Source organism: Myiozetetes cayanensis, unplaced genomic scaffold, assembly GCF_022539395.1.
Source record: "Myiozetetes cayanensis isolate MyiCay16 unplaced genomic scaffold, myiCay2020 scf24, whole genome shotgun sequence".
Lineage (NCBI taxonomy): Eukaryota > Metazoa > Chordata > Aves > Passeriformes > Tyrannidae > Myiozetetes > Myiozetetes cayanensis.
The window spans coordinates 10,462,906-10,483,944 of record NW_026087456.1 but is presented as its reverse complement, the minus strand read 5'-3'; the positions used below and the strand labels follow the sequence as shown (position 1 = coordinate 10,483,944).

The window sequence follows — 21,039 nt, the reverse complement described above, 5'->3', positions numbered from 1 at the left end:
GAAAACCCATTCTGCAACAATTCAGGCCAAAACAGCACAACTACATCCCAGTTTTCCTGCCACCCCCTCCCTGCTGTCCCTGACACCTCGCCCAGTGAGCCATGAGCTCACGGAGGAAGCTCCCGGCTCCACGCACGCTCACTGCTCCATGCCTACAGCCAGGCAGGGTTCCCTGGGGACAAGGCCCATCTGTTCCCTCTGCACAGGACCCACCTGCAGCCACTCTAATCTACTGTGGGGTTTGTGTGAGATACACCAGGAAATAAAGTGTGTTCCCAACACCGACTCCTCGGTTGAATTTGGGCTGGGCCTGCCCCAAGGCTCAGCAATCACACACACACACCAACCTTCCGACTGGACTCCAGGATGTAGGAACTTTCTTCCTTAACTCGTTCCATCTCTTCCTGCAGTGTAATGATCCTGTTGTTGGCAACTGCAAGCTGGGAACAGAACACAACAACAGTGATCTATCAAAGATGTACCTCACTGGTTTTTTCCTCTCTAGGGAAGGATGATTTGGCTGGAAACAGGAGGAGCAGCGCACAGCATCCTGAGGGACAGGACACTTGGCTTACAGCAACTCCCAGGGAAGACATCACCACAGACTAACAGATTACTGTAAGTGTACAGTCCAAGGCAAAAGTAACTCCAAAAACTCCTTCTGACTTTGTAACTCACAACTTACATAAGGCATTCCAAGGGATCAGCCATGCTATTCTGTGACAAACCCAAACAGAAATCACCCAGACCAAGTGTAAGTCCTTGGTACAGCTCAGGCCAAACACACACATTGCTGTGACGTGTGACACAGTTCATTAAGTACACCCTGGCTGGCACAGCGTGTCCCTGTGTCACCAGAACCCTCACTCTGCACACACTGGCAGACTTGACTGAGCAACTATATAATCCAACCCCAAAAAAATACTGCAGTCACCACTGCAACTTGTCTCCTGGTGTCGTGAAATGAGTGGTTTAAGCTCACCTAAACAAACCAGCAGCAAAGGTAAAGCAATGTCACAGTGCAGGTAATAAACTAAAAGACACTTACTCTACTCAGGTGAGACCTCCTCTCACCCACTTTGTCAGGGAACTGACCCCAGAAGATGTTATTACATCTATGCCATTACTAATGAGGTACAACACCCATTTTAAATCACAGATACCTATGCCTCATGTACAGCTCTTTGTCATGCTCAGACTTAATATTTTATCTATAATGACTTATTTCTTGCAAATTTACATAAACGTATGGTTGTTTTTCCACCTCATGCTCAGTAGCAACAGCCAATGACATCGCTTGGCAGGTGAGTTATTCCAGCTCCATCATTCAACTCCCATCATTCAGTACACCAGAAAGGAGAATAAACTCCCCCCTCCCTTGTTACTACTCCCTGACTCCCAAAGGCTGAAGCATCAGATCATTTTCCATGACACTTACCTCCTCAGTCAGCTTAGTGTTGGATTTTTCCAAGGCATCCACCTTGGCTTGTAGGTTGTTTACTGTAGCACTGTTGAAGAGAAAAAGCCCTAAAGTAATTCCTTCTTTTTTAAAAATCCCCATTTTCTCTTTTCTTCTACAAGATAATAAAAAGCCAACAGAACATGTCTTACCTTAAATGTCTATTGAGTTCTTCTACGTAGTTCTTCTGGTCCAAAATAGCAGTTATCTGACCATCTCTGGAAAAACAGAAACAGGATAACCTGGAACACTTGAATACAAGTTCTCAAGAGAGGGGCAGCAGGACAACTGTGTGTGTGCACCTACCCTTCACTGCCTTTTGTGCTGTTCCCATCTTTCAAGTACATGGAGAAATCAATAACTCCAACCTAGAAAAAAGCAATTTGCATTTTACATTAAACACTTGGTTTCTGAGACAAAACCACTGTCTCCAGTTGGGACAGTTTAGAGTTACAACCGAAGTACCTCCTGCACTAGAGCAAGGATCCATTATATCAGTAAGCTATGCAAAATTAATAAGCTTTCCAATTTAAAGGAGCAGAACAAAGCCATTAAATGAATCCTCCATACCTGGGAGTCCAGGTCTTCTCCCTTCATGCAGAAGTTGGCATCGATAACATTCAAGCCCACGAGGAGGCCAGCGATGATGGCACCTTCCTCTTCCATCATCAGCGCATTGGGCTCGTAAAATTCACTGCAGGGCACGGCAAGAGAGACAAGTGAGCTGGCTTTTCCAAGTCAGGTAGGAATGAAGTGACAAGGTCAGAAATCAACCCAGCACCAGGTTTTTACCGTGAGACAATGCTGTATCACCTCTGTGCAAATATTTCACCCAATCACCGCTTTAGAACCAAGATTTGTGTTAATTCTAAGGGATATTTGAGACAGAGGAGACATAACAGTGTTCTTGCTTAATTCAGAAGCTAAGTGGAAGCTCTGCATTTCACAGATATTACCCCTTCTCAGAAAAAGCACACGTATACTTGACCATTTGGGTGCAAAGATGATCAAGGTATTACAAGAGAGCAGAAGTGAACCCAACCTGAGAGCAAGCCCAGCACTCACCTGAGAAGGTCCTTTCTGTTTATCAAGGCCTTCATGTACTCTGAAAGTTTCTTCTGCATCAGAGCCAGGCGAAGCCAAGCTCTTCCTCTGCCCACAGGTGTCCTGCAAAGGCCAAAAACAAGCAGTTCCAGACACCCTGCAAGGCACAGTCACCATCAGCCTCGAAATTATCTGACCTGTCATGACCTTCCTGTTAATTCCCTTCCTCTGCAGTCTGATTTCATGAACAGTAAAGGCTGTTCCCACGCCTGACACATCACTCCTTCAGTGCTAGCAATAAAGGCACTCTTGTCCACTAGTTCCCATGCTCTTAACACAGTAAGAATATATCCTGTCCTCTCCTCCTGCAGATCCTTGGTTAAGAACAGGTGAGCAATGATCCATTTCTATCACAGCAGGTGGTAGATATATTCTGAACGTTGTGTTTGCCCTTCCTTCTCACAATAAAAACCATACTATATACTCATGCAATAAAAGACTGTACTTACTTCAGCCCTGGGAGATCCTTAACACTTGCTGTAATCTCTGCAGCCTCAGGAACAAGTTTTTCTACGAGTTCTAGAGGTCCCCAAAAGGACTTATTTTGCCCAAGAAAAGTCTTTTTGGCTAGAAAACAAAGAGACAAAAAATGAGGCTGGTAGGCCCACGCTGACACAACACATTCTCAAACAAGTGAACAAACAGTAGCCAAAAGCTGCCAGAAGGGTTCCTCTGGGGCCACTGCTGCTGGGCAGGCATTTAGTATCATGGAATCCCAGAGGGGTTTGGGTGGGAAGGGCCCTGAAGGCATCCAGGTCCACCCCCTCTGCTTTTCATCTCCAGCTACTTCCAGGTAAGGGCAGCACCTGAAGAACAGTCTGGTACTTGGCAACCTGAGCTGTGACTCTTGTACAGTTTAACACATACTCTGCTTCAAAAGCAGCTTCAAGTCGTGAGCTGCACAAAGCCCAAACCCTCAGGTTTGACAGAGCTATTGAGAAAAGACCTCTGGGTTGCAGTTCCTCTTCCAGCAAGGGGCCATGTCCCTAAAGCATGAGGAAGTGCAGAAAAAGGAATCACGAGTTTGCCGAGAGCTTGTTTCATGCCTGATCACTGAGTTACACCCGAGGCATCTGAACCGCTGTTTCACACATGGCAAGCACCTGCAAGCACCAAAGCTTTCCCCCTCCCTCAGGTTCTTTTCCCTTCCTGTGGCCTGCCAGGTCCACTGGGATCACAGCAGGGACCCTGCTCAGCCTCTCCTCAATCTCCTGCAGGTTTTTAAACCAAAACTGCAGTTTCTCCCCCAGCCATGACCAACAGCCCCGAGGACTCGTCCCAGGCTGGTTACCTTTGAGGCCATGCTTCAGGCAGTGCTCCATCACCACGAAGAACTGCTGCAGAGGGGCATAGTCCGAGTCCAGCGTCCTGCCCAGATTCAGTGCCGACTCGATCAACCCCTTGATGCTCAGTTTGGCCATGTTCATCAGGTTCATGCGTTCATTAGCCATGAGGTAATTGGGGTCTGTTAAAGGAGGAAGAAAAATTCTATTGAGCAACCAAAGCTATTTTTATTACTCTAAACAGCCCACCTTTCTCCTTTTGTTCCTCAGCTTTGAGGACATTTTTGGGGCTATGACACTTTCACACAAGGCACTCTGCAGGCCTTTTGTGGAGAAAAATCAGCAGCAAGTAGTATTTTATGGCCAAAGCTACAATGACATAGGAATAGACAATGTATCACACTGAGGGTGCCTCAGTACTTCAAGTAACTACACAAACTCCTAATTTCATTAGCAGAGGTTTGAAGCCTAGTGTTAACCCTGTGCTTAACACCATGACGTGTTATGGCTGTCACTTGTTCCATCTCATATCCCCAGCTAAGAATCCTCCACTTGTGGTTTGTTCTTCCATCTAAAGATCACCATGGACCTGCTCACACTTAATCCAGCAATGTATCTCTATGCCACCTTGCATTTCTCCCACAACGTGGCTGTAACGCTTATCTGTGTTTTTAATTCCCACTTATCTCTGTTTTTATCAACACCACTGGTTTTTACTGTTGACAGTAAGGAGCAGATCTTCATGGCTCCTCTGACACCTCCTTCTAAATCCCAAAACTCACAAGTCCCCCAAAACTATATTCTTCCTCTAGCACATTATAAACATCCAGACCTTTACACTTACTACGCACACCCAACTCTTTGAGTCCCAGTTCCCTGGCACAGACAGTTTCATCCCTGTAAGGCCCATTTATCCAAGGCTGGATGGAAAGAGCCACAGACCCTAGAACCAACCTCCACCTTCTCAAGTGAATAAACTATGCCTGGCAGCAGAAACCTAAGGGTACCAATATAAGCATGAGGCACCTCGTCAGCACCCACCAGCCAAAAAGAGAGCCAGGAGCACACCTTACAGAGCCACACCCAAGCACACATCACTGTGGGCTGTGAAAACTCCACAGCACAGGGAGAGTGCAGGGTGGGGGCAGCTGCCCCATCCAACCCCAATACCAGAGCTCATTTGTTCAGTCTTTGCAAAAACAGGTCAGGACAAGGCCTCTCATCTCCTGGGTTCTCCAGGGTGAAGCAGCCCCACACGTCTCCTTCCCTCAACTTCCCTGAAACCACCCCAGGAAGAACCACCCGGAGCAGCTGAAGGAGAGCAGGTGTGTGCTGGAGCAGGGAGTGCCCAGACAGCACCAAGCCAGCTGGAACTGCCATCAATGGACAGCCACGAGCCCAGCTGTGCTCCAGGCCACATCTGCTGCCGTGGACAAATGCCCCCTTGTTCAGAGAAGTGGCAAACACAGCCAGTTATTCCTCTGTCTCCTCCCAACCTCCTCCTGCCAAGGAGCAAAGCCATCAAACCCCCTGAGGGTTTTGGTTTGCTACTTGTGCCCTGTCCAAGCACTGACTGTCCTGGCTCACACCTTACAAAAAGGCTGAGACTGGGCATTCACAACTTCTTTCCATCGTTTAGTTTCCAAGTACTTGTGTAGGAATGCAATGCTCACAGCAGAACTGGACTGCGCAAAGACTTAACTTAGTGAGTGAGCTACTATTTGAAGCTGATGGATCTGGCACACTGAGCAGATGACCTGTTCTGGATTTGCAACCCTTTTATGACCTGCAGTCTAGCTGACAGACACCATCACTGGGAATCCAGACTCAGGAAAACAGTCAGGCATAACAGTGCAAAATCAGACACAGAGGCCTCTTCCTCCTCATCCTCTCTGATCGTGGTTCCTCACTGGCCAAGGTCTTTGATCTGATGGGCAGCAAGTCAGGCATCCACCGTGACTCTGCCTGGGTAGCAAATCAATCTCTAATGCAGAATTAAAGGAGCTGTGCACAACAGCCACATGGAAAACACCCCTTTGGCTGCCATTACTAACGAATTTGCAATGAAAAATATTTCCGTCATATCACACTAATCAGCAGCTTCTGCCTCATTAGTCTGCTGTGAGTGATCGTGCTCTGCATACGCAGCTTATCCAAGATTCTCATCTTGCAAACCAATTAACTTGGAGTATGAAAACCCTCTGTCTGGGTTTTCCTACACATCCCATGTCATAAACCTCAAAAAGCAAAACCTCAGCCTTTGACCTTTACCTTTCCACAGGGTTTGGGTTTCAAATGAAGGAATCAAATTCTGAAGACACTTTGCCACTTAAATATTGCAGCTCTTACAGAACAGACATGTTTTCTACCCAGCCGCTTCCTGAAGATGTCTTCAAAAGCACCAAAAAATCCTGTAATTTGTTTAAAAGGTCCAATCTGTACCCAAGAACCTGAAAGTCAAGGTAAAAGTCAATGCAATATAGGACCTCAAAGGGTTAAGCTGTGACTGTGGTCTCAGTACTTCTGCTGGTGACAGTAGATTTTATCATTCCTCAGTGATTTACTCTAAAACAATGAAGAATAAACTAAAATAAAGCTGTAACTTTGATCAAAGGCAGGGAGTGATGAAACACTGGAGAAGTGAACAGACCTGCTGAAAACAATGCCAACTCATTTGCATTTCAGCAAGGTTCTCCAGGTACTGAATCCATCTCACAGCAAAAACACCAACTCAAAGCAGCTTGACATTTGGCAAGGCTGCTTCTGTATGACAGGGAAACATATCCCACCTGACAAAATAAACACAAAAACCAGCACAATATTTTATGGAAAAAAAAAAAAAAGGAACTCTCAAATCTTTCCCTTAAAGCCTGTCTTGGAGGTGCCCTTGGCTGGGAAGCAGAATGGGCTGTTGTGCCAGGGAGAGGAGAACACTCCCGGTGGCTGAGGAGAAGCTGCTGTGCCTGTGAGGCCACCAGGCAGAGCCCAGGCACAGAACCAGCACAGCAGTTAAAGGCACCATCCATGGAGGGTGACAGCATAGGATCAGTGCACTCAATGCATCAGAACATCAGCCTTTTGTGCTGCAAACACTTGAACCCGAACCATTTTTAAAAACTAAACAAGAAACATTGTAAATATTCCTTTTTAGTAATGCAAAGTTTTAATGAACATTTTGCATTACAAGTTCTAGACTCACTTTTGTCAAGCCCTGAGTAGGTAAATATAAATACTTCAGACAATCTGAATCCTCAGGGTTATTTATGAACTTTTTTTAAATTCAGCCTCCATATATTGCTGCAACCTTTTATGCTGTCTTTTTATCAGGCTCAGGAAAACACTGCCTCTGAATGCATTTAGCAGAAGGCAACTAGCCCTTGTTGATTCGCTTTTTCTACTTCCCCTTCAAGTTTAAATAGTAAAACAACCAACTTTGAAATATTTATTTAAGCAACATAGAGAAAAGGCCAGAAAGGCACAGCTAGTGGCACTGGAAAGGAAAAGTGCATTTTGCACCCAGGCTCGAAGTGACAGGGCAGAAGGCAATGATGGGCACAGACAAGAGGGGTGAGATGTGTGGAACGCACCTTCGGAATCATCGCGCAATTGCTCCACCACATCTGTCAAATCCTCCCAAGAGTCTTTGCAAACAGCAAAAGGAAAGGAAAAGAAAGAAAAATGTCATGCAAGCCGTGATCTAAAGGAAAGATTTAAAATCAAGGTACAAGCAAAGGGTAACTGAAAGGGAGATTTGCATCATACAAGGCTTAATTTAGAGTGGCAAGAGATCTGCAAGTCAAAAGGGTTTATTAGTCTGCACAAAGCAACAGAGCAAAGCATTTTCCTCCCCGAGACTCAGATAAGGCTAGACTTCAGTAAAGCTGCAGAAGCTTTGGTTCTGCATTAACACAAGCAACGTTTTTGTAAAGCACATCCTAAAAGGAAAAGCAACAAAAGCATTATTTTATTTTTAAGATAAAAGCACTGAACTTGAGATACTTAAGCAATGTCGGCTTTTGCTTCAATTTCCTCATACCCAGCCCCAACAGATAAACAGGCACACGTGGGAAGCAGGCACAGGCACGTTCAGGCAAGGTACAGACTGAGGCGTTTTAAAGAAGGTCAAACAGAGCTTTAAGTTTGTTATGACCATCACCGCAAGTGACAAATCCCTCAGAGGGGACCAAACTGAGCCTGATGTGGTTCACAGGCTTCCTGTTGTCACTGTGATGATGATTCCCCAAGTTTTCCATCAGGGAAGCACCTCTCTCCTAGGCAGGAGGAGGGAGGTATCCTGGGAGAGGAGCATGCAGGACTAGGAAAACTGGTTTCAGCAAACCCACTAAGTCCCTGATTTCCAACCCAGAAAGCCAAGCCGGGCAAAGCCCCAGAGGGTCTGACCCCTGAGCATTTTCCACTCCCCACTTACATGCCTGCTCTCCCCAGCACTAATCCGTGATCCGAGGAAAGTCCAAAGCACAGGAAAGGCTCTATATCCCCCTTCCCAAGCCAACTGTGCCGAAGTCCTGGGCAAAGTACACCCGGTGCTGGGCCCTCCTCCCTCCCACACAGCCACCACCAGCCTCCTGTCACAGGAGCAGCAAACAGCCCATCCACTGGCACTGCAGCTAAACAAACAGCAGCAGCCAAATCCCAGGACAGCTAACAAAGAACCAGGCCCCACAAGCTCCCTATGCTCCAACTCCACTGCCCAACAGTCCTCTCGTTCTTGTAGACTGCTATTTTCACAGGGTTGAATTTGAACCATCCCTTTTCCTCACAAACCAGGGACTTTAACACATTCCCCTATGGCCAAGCACTGCTGCAAGAGCAACACGCAGTTTCACGAGAGGAATTCTCTCTTGTTTCAAGAACCAATCCCTGGTGATGCTCTTCCTGCTACCAGCCCCCCACGTGCTACATCTACGGCTTTTGGTCTTTCACGACAGGTGTTCCAGGTTCCTGAGGGTCCACTGAGCCTCTCAGTGGTGGACTGACCTGCCTCCAATGCTCTCCAGGACCCCACTGCACAAATGGGACTCCATGACTTGGATCCAGGTGCTGGTCATCCCAGAATCCCTACCTGCACACAGTGAGTGAAGCCAGACACCATCACTGAAAGGTCTTCTCTAATATCAAGACTTTGGGTTTTTTTCTTAATCTAAAGAATAAACAGTGAAGAACATGTAACCAAAACCAGATTTACCAGTAGCTGGGTAGAGGAACAGAGAGAATTGCCAGGCTCCACTCCATCTTTCACATCAACCCGCTCATTTATGTTTTATTTTAACCCTTAGCAAGTGATCTTTAAAAAGGCTTCCAGACAGGTGCCCAGGGGAGACACAAACGTTTTCTTCTCTTCTATCCCTATAAACAATAATTCTATCTTCCTTCTACCAAAACTGCATGAATTTAACCTGGCTCTAGAGGCAAAAGCACATTTAATTAGCACTTGCATTTTCATTCATTTTCTTCATGCACCCAGCTGCACTTTGCACACAGTTAATTTCTTTTCTTACATTGTACAGTGTTTCCCACTTGTCTGGAAATTCCACCAACAGAGGGGGAAAATCCTTCACACAAACAAATAAAAAAAAAAAAAATCACAAAAGCCTGAAACTTGCTTGTTTCATAGCCCTTGTGGTACCTAAGACAAATTCAATACTTTGAATTATGATGGAAAATATCCAAGTCTGTACCAAGTTTAGAAAACAGGATGACCAAGACTTTTAAGTCTTCATAAAACGATTAACTCGTTCCAACCAGATTCCCAGGGAGCTTAGTATTATGGAACTGAACATCCCATTGGAATGAATGCTCAAGCCAGTTCCTTACAAAGGAACTGGAGTACTTTTTACCACTAATATATTAATCAGGAAAATCCCACCTGTTATTTGGACAAAGGGTTTTGCAGTCCCTCCCTTCACTGACACAGGGGCAGCGTCTCCATTGGTTTGGCTCAAGGAGCAGGGATACACCTTCCCATGCCAATAAAAGCTTTTACAAATAAACTCTGGGAGAATGGACCAGCATCAACATTATTTCAACACTGATATTAAACAGAGTGCTGAATTTCTGCTTTTTGAAAAAGGTTGAAGATATTAGTATAAGACAGAGTTCAGAGTTAGAGCCTTTCTGAACCAATTAATATTATCAGCCTCAAACACAGTGTGTTGATACGACAATGAAGACCTTCTAATGACAGATGAAATAGAATCATGGAATCAGAATGGTTTAGGCTGGAAGGGACTTTAAAGCCCATCTCATTCTAACCCCTGCCATGGGCAGGGACACCTCCCACTATCCCAGGTTGCTCCAAGCCCCGTCCAAGCTGGCCTTGGACACTTCCAGGGATGGGGCAGCCACAGCTTCTCTGGGCAGCCTGTGCCAGGGCCTCCCCACCCTCACAGGGAAGCACTTCTTCCTTCAGGAAGAATAGGCCAGGAGTTTTTTAAGTACAGAAGTTTTGAACACATTCCTAAGGAGAAGCTGAGGAGTCAGTAAAATAACCTAAAAAACCCCCAAAGCATCGGTTTTGGGAAGTGAAACCTGAGCTCAATATAGAAATGACTGAGCAAGGGTGCCATGTCAGCTCTGCTGGGAAAGGCTTAACCTACATCTGCTCCAGCACATTGCCTGAGTTGTAGGAACAGATATTGCTCTATCATGAAACAAACCTCTAATCACACTGCTGTATTTAAATTGCATTATCTGATATTTGTTGCCTTAAGAATATATATAACAGCAAAGAGAGCAAGGAAGAAAATTAAGTAGATGCTGTTAATATTATTGGGGTACTTAAATTAAATGAATTCTTTCAGATCAGATTTGCAAAGGAGGTGGATCAAGTGTTGACAAAGGAAATGGATCAGCACAGGGTTTCAGTATCATGTTCAAACACCCCGCAGTCCAAAAATCAGGGAAGTCATCAGGCAGCCCACAGCATGGAATGCCAGGAACAATTTATTCAGGGTAAAGTAGCTTAATTTTTTTTTTTAAAACCCACTGCATAAAAAACCCATCTCTAAGTATGCATGCATATGGAGAACCTTGCACACAGAAGAAAATAGCAGCTGATCTGCAACAATCCAGGAGAAAATGTAAAGGAAGAAATCAACAAGTACAAAGGACTTGGAAATTCCAAGTCCACTCTCCATGACATGTATGGGACAAGTAAGTACCAAACATACATCACAGGCGTTAATTGTGCAATCCCACCCTAAATTTTATTCCTGTCTCCACATCATGTCCATCAAATAATTACCCAATTTCTCTGTGTTGCAACTGTGTGGAGTTATATGGAATGTTTCTCCCCAACCAGCCTCTTTTCAGAGCTGCTATGGACAATTTCTCATCCTATTTGGGCCCTTGATAGCTCGCACAAATAAAACCAAATTCCAAACCCTTGGGGTTTCCCCCCCCCCGCCATCTTTCACTTCCCAGCTCAGCTGACACTCGAGAGGTTTGTCTGCCATACTTTTGACTGTCTCTTAGGGATACAAACCTGTCCCACGCTTCCCAGGTCTGACTTCATTTAGACTGAACCCGTTTAAAAGAGCAGTGAAAACAACTCTCAAATGTAATTTCTGAATTCATGTCTGGGTCACATGACCTAAGTGCTATTCCAGAGATTTACAACCATGAACACACTGTAATTCATTTAACTTGCATTTACTGACTTCACATTTGTTCTATTAAATCTGGCCTGCAGCTCCTTCAGAATTGTGACCTGTTTAGGGGGTTCTGGCACCAAATGTGTTTTAAGAGGTTCTTTTCCAACAACAGTCATCTCATACAGTTTGCCACACCTGTAATGTCTCTGCCACTCTCAGTACAGTTCAGATTAGTTTTATAATGGCAAAGGCCTAATCCATGGAGTAATTTTGCCTCTCCCAACACTTTACTGTTCCTATTCCACACTACTAGACAAACCCTTAACCAAAGCAACAGTTGCCAGTTTGCAAAACAAAAATATAATGAATAAGGACATGCTGCTCCCCTAAATCCTTCTGAACTGTGCAAAGAAACATGGAAAAACACTTGGATAGAAAATGGAGAGAAAAAGTGGAATCTGAATGATGATTCAATAACCAGTGCAAGAGATTAATGGGCACGAGGTACTGAGAAGAGCATTTGCTTTTCCTGAAGCAACTCCTTCTTGGGGCATTTTACACAACCATGTGTCTTAAACTGAAACTTTTAGATTAGTGGTCAAAAAAAGAAAAACAATCTGACCTTATCTCTACCTTACAGAAGAGATGATTTCATCTTTGCATGTTATAAACACATCCTTCCAATTCTCCACTGTAGTGCAAATAGAGGATTAATAAAAAAGGGATACTGTAATCCTTGACAGTTCCAAGTAAATTCACATCATCCAGTTAGCACATGTATTCCTACCAGTCTCAGTTACAAGGTGATCCTATGAGGATAAAAATTTACACAGCTCTAATGCAAAGCTCCTCATGGCTATTCCAAGTAGAAATTTAACATGCAGTTAAACCATGCAAGGCCATTTTGTGTAACTTCTCCTGAAGCTGAGAGCAGTGTTCAATCCCATCCCTACACACACACTCTTCAACACCCAATAGAAATATGATCCAGGTGTTTTTCATCTCCATCCCTAAAAATGCTTTAAAGGCCATCACACAAGTTGCAAAAGAACAAGGTTAACAGCCACCAGTGTTACATTCCATTTTGTGGTGCCTGCAGAGCACAGGAGAGTTCTGATTATCTTATTAAGAATCACCTTTTTTTAAAAAAAATTCTTGTCCTAAGCCAAGCAGATCTGCAGCAAACACCAAAAGCAGCTTATTTTTGTGCTCACCCAGAATTGTTCCAAACAATTGAAACAACATATGAATTGTTTTTATTGGTGAATTGAGCACCCACTACAGACTATATAGAATATATACAGTTGCAAGCAACTCAGTAACCACATGATGATTTGCCCTTCTGCTACAGGTTGCTTTTAAATGGATTACAAGTTTTGCTCAGGGTTACTCTCCAGCTCCAGCTGGGTGGCAGGAAGGGAACTGCTCTCTGAAGGCAGGATGGCTGGTGAGGGTGGGGAGCATAGCAGATCACAGAGTGAAGAGAGGCCAGGGACAAGAGCTGATGGGGAGGAATGGGAGGCTTCAAATCCTTATTTGAACAAGCTGTTGGATCTCCTACTGACTGCAGAATATATTTTACATATCTTTATTTGTAAGGAAAAAACCTGCCACCCTTTGTTATGCCTTGGGCAAAATTCTACAGCTTTTTTTTCCTTCTTCATAATGCCTGCCTTTCCCTATCAGTCCTACGGGGACATGACAAGAGACACAAGCCCATGATCCTGTGCCCTGGACCTGTGCTCACCCCGAGGACACAGCAGCAGTGCTGATGCAGTAGCACCAGATCCAACGGCCAGGATACAGCTGTGTCAGCTCTTCTATTGTCAACACTTTTCCTGACCTTCTATCTCTGTTCAAAATATGACTTGGGTCCAAAAACACCCCTCCCAAACAACCAGTCTTTGTGCTTCTCAACAAACAACCGTAGTTTATGCATAAACATAAACATCTCCATGGAGGTCTTTATGGTACAGCTCCTTCCTTGCCTTCCTTTTTCACACATGAATTCAATAACATGGCAATGAAATGAGCAAATATTGTTTTCTAGCCCTATTTGGTACTCCAAGAGTGACTAATTACAGCTTTAAAATACCTGAGTAAAAGCAAGCAAGGTCCGAATGTCACACTCAGGTACACGGGAACTGGAAGACACGGAATTCCGGCTCTCCCTGTACTCACCTCCCTGAGCCCCTGGGATATGCTTCAGAGGGAGCCTTAAGTCTCTGCTTCTGAAACCTCTGTCTGGGATCCCACTGTGTGACTAAGTACTTGGCAAGACAAATCCAAACCCAAGGGCTGTTGCCACTGAAAGCAGCTGTCAAATGGAAATTAAATTGTCCCTTGGGAATTTAGTTTAAAGCTTAAATCCCTACCACAATTTCAGTTGTCTCATCCAGCAAGACAATATAAGACTTTGCTGACTTGACAAGCCAGCAGCAAACGGGTCAAGCAAGGCTGTTTGGTAGAGTGGCTTTTCAGGAGCTACTGGAAAAGGGTCAGGCATGAAAAGCTGGAACCTCCCTGCTCTAAGACCAAAAGGTGCATCCAGCAAGGGCACTGGGAACAATGCTGGTGGCTACTAGGCAAAATTCCTGCAGAAATTCACCACCTCTCCTTCTTGCCCACTTGATTGACAGAGCACTGCGAGGATGTCCTCTCGTGGTTTTAGTTCTCTCAGAGCTTGCAATCCTGGTATTAAACTGTTTTTACCATCAACCCAGATAAGCAGCACAAAGCAAGATGTGCTACATCTCCCCACTTCAGCCTTCCCAGCCCTTCTGAACAGTAGCACGCTCACCATGGGCCAGCTGGGGGACTTGTGATGGAATTGTCACCTGACAAGGGGCATCGCTGCGTAATCTCTTGGGGCTTTCCGAAAACTCTCCCCGGCCGCCGCTGGGGTGCTGCCAGTGTGCTCCCTTTGTACGAGCTGGCAGCTCACTATCAGAGCTATCGGCCCCGTTCTGAGAGCAAAATCACCATCAAACGTTCTCATCGAGCACACAGCGCGGTTTTCCTCCTTCCTGCGATACACAAACCTCATACGTTTAGTCTAAAAAGATAAGGATTAAGCACAAATCTCCCAAAGGGTTGGGTTTCGAAAGACACAAAAATTCTAAGGACCATCCGAAGCAGCAATTTGGCTTTCTAACATGGCAAAGGATGTCCAGGCTCTGCAGGCAGGACAAGAGCATCTCTTCCCGGAGACACCCCCTCCCAACTCGTGCCGCGGCTGGAACAATGCGACGGCCGCAGGGATCCCGGGCAGGAACCGGACCGTACCTTCGTGGGTAGGCTCTGGGTCGGGTGTCAGCGAGATGTCATCCAGCTCCCGCAAGCAGAGCCATTCTCCATCCATCGACACTCGGAATTTGCAAAGATAGATGGTCTCCATGGCAGCCTGAGTGATCTTGTCTGTGGTGGGGGTTGGCATGTCGCTTTGAGGCGTCAGAGCAGACATGATGACTCAGCTGGTACAACAACAACGGGGGAAAAAATAAGAACTAAAAACAAAAGCTTTCTGAAGAAGGAAATCAGAAATACCTTGCGATTAAAGGACAGATTGCTCAGGATCACAGAGGCTGCTCTGGCCTTTTCATGGATCAAGCAAGGTAAAAACGCTGCTCCTTCCCGCTCTGCTCTGCCTCCCTCCTTTCCACCGACTGCCGTCTCCAGCTATGCTAGAGGCTATTGATCCTCAGCATCCACAGAAAACCTGGCTCCCGCACCAAAGGCAGAAGGGAAAAACAGGTCCAAAATACGAAAAGAAGGGGAAAAAAGCAGCCGAAGCAAAAAGAACGGGTTCCTCCGGCGATGACCCCAGCAAAAACAAAGGACGAACGGGAGAGGCAGATCTCCAGGTTTGCCGAAATCCAAGCGCCGGTGCCCGTCTCCCTGCGAAGCCCGGCAGTGCTGCCGGGATTGGCTGTGCGCAGTGAGCAGGGTGGTGACCAAAATGGCTGACTAATGAACGGAGCTGGGAATCCAGGCTCATGTGATCGCCTGCAATTCCCAGGATGCTGCCGAGACGCCGCGGATGCAGGGACGGCGATGGGGCGCTCATCACACGGCAGCCCCTCTGCGGGCTGTGCTCGTCCAGCCCGGAGCGAGCAGCACGCCCCCCGGACTATAGAGGAGCAGCGCCAGCAGTACAAAGCCACATTTATATTCCTTACACATCCCGGAACGCTACTATAGGAATTCAATCGGTACCTTTGTTTTCACGGAAGGTGTGCGAGTCGCAGTTTGAGCTTTATTCGCTGTGCCACCTGCCCCAAGGGCACCTTGGGGCTGAGATTTCCCACGTGCAAAAAAGTGTTAGGATGCATTTATCATCTCGGGGAAACAATGAGGAAAATCATCTGGCTCTAAACAGTTCAGTGACTGAGGAGGAAGCTCTTTCAGCAGGGCACGTGCACAGGGAAGAACAATGAGGGAGAACACCACAAACACAGCTGTAACCCAATCTTACACTTTAAAAACCTCACCTGAGAATTGGTGCTGCTCAGGTAAGGCTGATGAAGCAATATTACCTCTCAGAAGACAGAGAAACATGCTTTCAACCTCTCAAGAATAATATGACAGCACTGCATTCCCTTGTCCCTTCCAGGCTGGCTGAACCTCCTGTCTCCCCAACCCACACAGCCTTGATTTCAGAGGACAAGAGCTCCCAAGTCACCAGACAGGCTTCTCATTCCTACACCGAGGTCACTAGTGCTTCACCACCCACTTCAACTACCCTATCAGGCACCAATACATTCGCTTATCTGACTTCATTCCTGGGTGGCTCCCAGTATGTTTGAAGAGAGCAGATCCACAGCATCCATCTGAAATGGATGGACAGTCAGCCTAGGAGGAGGCTGTCACCAGAACTGTATACTGGTGAGAACACATAACTGATATACAGATGTGCATCTGTTTCCTAGGGATGTGAAATGCCAGAGCAGGTCACTCACAATTCAGCACAGCAATGCATACAGCTTCTGGAAAAAGCACCCACTATGTAAAACCCTCATTAAACTGGAAAAAAGGGTTAAAAGCTGCCATTTCTGACAGACAAGAGGAAGCAGTTACTTTCCCTGAACGCTTCCTGCCTGGTGCAGCACATTTTGACTCTTTCCCCCGTTGGGCCAAACCCAAGCAGGCACCACAAAGCCTGTTTTTACAGCGATGCCAAGGGGAGTTATTTCACCACCGAGTTACTATTGTTCCTTCTCCCCAAGAGAACAGAGTTTGTAAACTGTGCTGACAGTGTCTTAACCCGTTTGTTTACACATCCTTTCATCAGTGAGAGCCCATTCACATTGCACCACTCCCAACTTTAAACCCAGACCAAGTGGCCATGCACCACCAGCTACAGAACAGCTGCTTGCCCTGACTAACCTTTGCAAAGGGTCTACACAAACTGCACAGGGGCAAAATGAACCCTTCAGAACCTACAAAGCACAGAAGCTAGTGCTCAAGCTATTATCCAACAGAGCTCATTATCAGACAGTTTCTTTGCTTTGAAGCCATTAGAAACACAAACAGCACTGGGTGTAACTGTGCAGCTCCCATTTCACAATCCCAGTCTTCAGCTGAACTCCGCTGGTAAATGACCCCCACACCAGGACCACAGGGTAGGTGTGCTAAGAAAAATATCAGTAACTGTTCAACTTTCACTGGTTTGCTTTTAACATGAAGAAATAACAGAAGCCAGTCTGTCCCTTCCAGCTCAGTTCTATTTTCAGGCTCCTTTAGGCAATGATCCTGCTGCAAATACTCCATAGGGATATTTAAAGTACTTGGAAAATGTTATTCAACTTTGATTTAAAAAAAAAAACAAACAGAAAAAAAATAAAAACCAAATAGGAACTGTTTGACTTACTGACTTGTGACCTTTTCATCAGCACCTGAAACTCACAAGACAAACCTTTCCCTATCCCCATCCTGTGCCTCAAAATTATAGAGCAACAAAACCTTTAAGAAACAGAATAAAGGTGTTAAATATTTGTGTTTTCATAAAGCCTTTCATAAAACTACCAGGCAACTCAAGGGTGCCTCATAAGGCTCCATCGGGGTTCAAGGATGGCCAATGGACAGAAATATCCAGTGCAGGGATAAATGCAGAAGAGGGAGGTTTCTCAGGATGAATCACTTGCTCCATCCCAAACCAGTCAGACAGCCTTGACTGGTCCTACGAACCCTCCTGTGAGCCACACTTTGGCACAAGCCCTTAGAGGCTTTGGCCAGATTGCAAAACAAGGCAGGTTTTTGCCAAAATGTTTATAAGATTAAAGAATTACAAACTGACTGCACTGGAATTTTAAGACTAACCACCTGAAAGCAAAGTACTTTGTCAGCCACCAGAATTTGAGAGCTCAACTGTACTGGCAAGTATTCCCAAGTTGAATAAATTAGAATAATATAACCAAAGAAACCCAAACAAATTCCCAAGCAACCTTTTGGACTCCAAGGAGCGTCTCCAGGTGTACTTCTACTACCAGAGCCTGCAAGCAAGCTGAGTTTCCATCATTAGCAGAAAGCTTTCCCTCCCTCACTGTGTCGAGATCGTAGAGCAAAAAGGACAAAGCCATCTCTGACACGGAATGTTATCTAATAAGATAAAATTAGCAACACAGCATCTACACAGCAAAGCCTGTTTCTGACTCCTCTGCCACACAGATATGCACAATACTTCAAATACCAGCTACTTCGAATGCTGCAACCTCAAACAGAAGCGGGCAAAACAAAGTTTACAACCAAAAAACCAGTGACAATTTCTTAATTAATTACTAAGTGACAAACTGGGTTCTGTTTACCTATTGTGAAATACAGAGATACTATTAAGGATTCAAGTAACTCCCATAACTGAGGGTACAACTGAAAAATGGAAAGGAAAGGTCCACTTGAAGTACCATGGTATTGTGTAGGCTTTCAGTGGGAGCAAGGAATGGGTTTGACTTGAAGTCTGGAGGTTTTTTTTAGACAGCCTAATCAATTTTCTTTTACTGTATTTAAGAAGTATTTTAAGGTTTTACTGCAGCTCAGCTCATTTAAGTAAATCTTCTTGCTCCTTCTGTCTGTCTGGAACCATCTGTAACAAAAGAGCAGGTGCTGCTGGCATGAAAAGCTTTTGCAGTCTCCTTCCCTACGCAGCTGTGGCCTTCACCTGAAGATGCAATCAGGTGAGAATCAGAGAGAACAGTTTAATGACTGTGTTGTAACAGGAAAAAAAATGACGCGAAATAAACCTCCAAAATACTGTGAAATATTGGCTTTTCAGTGTAGTGGCCACTGCCTCATTGTAACACATAAGACTTTGCAGCAGAACACACTGCTCCTGCTGCTCCTCTGTGATGAACAAATGAAAGCTCCTTTAGAGATCGGAGAACTGGGAAAAACCAAAACAAGAAAAAACAAGAGATTATGAAAACAAGGTTTAAAGACAGAGTTGGCCCCAGGAGAAACAGAGCCCAATACACCAAGTAGATGATGATCCCTGTTCCCCTCAGACACTGCAATCACAGAGCATTCCAAGTTGCAAGGGACCCACATCAGCCAGTCCCTGAGCAGATTGTGACACATGACACTGCACAGGCAGCTGTTACCTCCATGGCTGAAAAGGACAAAGGAACTTCAATATGCCTTTCATAAAGGTTTTTCACAAAGCTTGCACCAACAGGCACCACAGAGCAAGGCTGACATGGGATAAAACACTGCTCAGCCACTGAGCCTCTCCACTCCTGGTGAACAAACAGGCTCACAGTGATGCTCTGGATTCCCCACACCTGCACAGGAGCCTTCTTGCAACCAAGTTTGACCAGCTCTGAGTATTTTTCTTCAAGTTTTCTTTTCCATCAGAAATAGCTCAAGCCTTTGCATGCACATCATAGGGTTTACCAGGAATAAAGATCTCCCGATTAAGAAAAAATTACAAGGAAAAGAGAAGGTTTTGACAGGGAGCTGTCAGTTCCAACAACAATTTACCAGGGAGGGACTTAGGACTGTGGACAGAAGTTGGCACTCAGAGACAGTCCTTCCCAGAGCTCAGAGCAAAGTCAGGGCATTCCACCTCCTCTTGGCATTACACACATGGACTTCTTACCTCAGTGGTTACAGCTCTGCTGAGTAATGCCTTTCAGTACATCAGCTTCCAAAGGAGAAACAAACACCTCCTCCAAAAAAATCAGCTCCTGTGTGAGTGAACGCTTACCTGAGACAGGAGGTGACAAAGCAAAGGCCAAAAGCTCAGTCACACACATCCTGGCCCCAGCCCAGAGGATGAAGCTGCTGGCTATTTTCAGAAAGGATGGAAAAGGGAAGATGGAAGATCTCTTCTACATGCACTCATGAGTGTAGTTTTGGTTTTATTTTAAAGCACACCCAACTTCACGTACTCCAGCTTACCCAAATACACCACAAGAATATCACAAAGAATCTGACAAAGGAGAAAACTATTTGCCACCCAATACACCGATGCACTTCAGCCTGCTAACTCCAGCGTGCTGTGCCTTTGCCTCGGATTTGTTCTCACTGCCAGCACCAGGAGGGAGCCCGAGCGGGGGCTCCCCAGCCCCTAACTCCATGCAGAGTCCAGGACAGCCTGTTGGATTTCAGAAGGTGGCACCTATTCTCCCCAAAGGGCACAAGAAGGACTCTCAGGAGAGGGGGGTTTTGCTGACCAGCTGGCCCAGCACGGCTAACAAACACACACGAACCGCCTCCTTCCGAGCTCTCACTGTCCCTTCTTCCCAGCCAGTCCACGCCCGTTGCCCTTCCCTGCCGCCGGGGAGCAGCCAGGCCCCCCAAACCCTGCGAATCCCTGCGGGGCAGGAGCAGCTTTGGGGCAGGGGCAGTTCTGGGGCGGGTACCCCATAGCCGCGGGAGCCGCGCCTTCGCCCCCAGCCCGGAGCGCTCCGTGTAGGAGCATCGCCGGGAGCGGCGCTCAGGGACCCCGGCCCGCCGCCCACCGCCGGCCGCGCCCCGCAGGAGCCTCCCGGCGCGGGGAAGCCCCGCCGTACTCACGGGCTCCGTCCGGCCCCGGGTAGCTCAGCACCAGCACGGGTAGCGCGGCCCCGCCGCGGGGCGCGGGGGGTCTCCAGAGCGCGGGCGGCGCGGCCGCGGCGCCGCCTCCATGGCCGGGGTACAGCAGGAAGAACGGCGGCGAGGAAGGGCGCGCCTCCTCCTCCTCCTCCGCCGCCGCCTCCCCGGGCTCGGCCCGCCGCTCCATGCCCGGGGACAGCTCCGTTTCGGCCCCGTCCCGGCAACTTTCGGCCGGCGGCGGAGGCAGCGCTGCCCGCTCCACCTCCGCCATCGCCGCCCGCTGCCGCCCCGCCCCGGCCGGGAAGCGGCGCATCGGCCGCCCCATCCTCCGCCCCTGGGGCCGGGGATGCGCTCCGGGAGTGGCTCTGCCCGGCGCGGGGGGAGTACGGGCTGACACATACACCGACAGCCGGACCCCGAGGGGCTCTTACCCAAGAAGAGAAGCCGTTGCACCGTGTGCTGCCTCCCCCCGGCATGGACAGCGGCGTTCTCAGATCCTGGGACAAAAGGCGACAACACTGAGTCCAAATGTATTCCTTAACATTAAAACTGT

At 46.8% G+C, this 21,039-nt stretch overlaps 1 protein-coding gene across 7 annotated transcripts in view; it reads right to left on the bottom strand.

The window, feature by feature from the left end:
* RUFY3 (RUN and FYVE domain containing 3) overlaps positions 1-20,773 on the bottom strand; it is a 30,683-nt gene extending 9,910 nt beyond the window's left edge. For 2 of the 7 annotated variants that reach the window (XM_050320743.1, XM_050320748.1), the window contains exons 1-10: positions 20,469-20,773; positions 7,434-7,487; positions 3,855-4,028; positions 3,013-3,130; positions 2,525-2,626; positions 2,030-2,153; positions 1,766-1,827; positions 1,612-1,677; positions 1,439-1,508; positions 348-440 (exon numbers count right to left, since the gene is read on the bottom strand). In XM_050320743.1, coding sequence (XP_050176700.1) covers positions 348-440; positions 1,439-1,508; positions 1,612-1,677; positions 1,766-1,827; positions 2,030-2,153; positions 2,525-2,626; positions 3,013-3,130; positions 3,855-4,028; positions 7,434-7,487; positions 20,469-20,757 — 1,152 coding nt within the window. In that variant the 5' untranslated portion in view covers positions 20,758-20,773. Of the gene's footprint in view, positions 1-347; positions 441-1,438; positions 1,509-1,611; positions 1,678-1,765; positions 1,828-2,029; positions 2,154-2,524; positions 2,627-3,012; positions 3,131-3,854; positions 4,029-7,433; positions 7,488-14,744; positions 15,423-20,468 lie in introns of those variants that run through there. The other 5 variants (XM_050320745.1, XM_050320749.1, XM_050320744.1 and 2 more) reach the window with 5 other exon arrangements.
* Between the last annotated feature and the right edge of the window lie 266 nt (positions 20,774-21,039).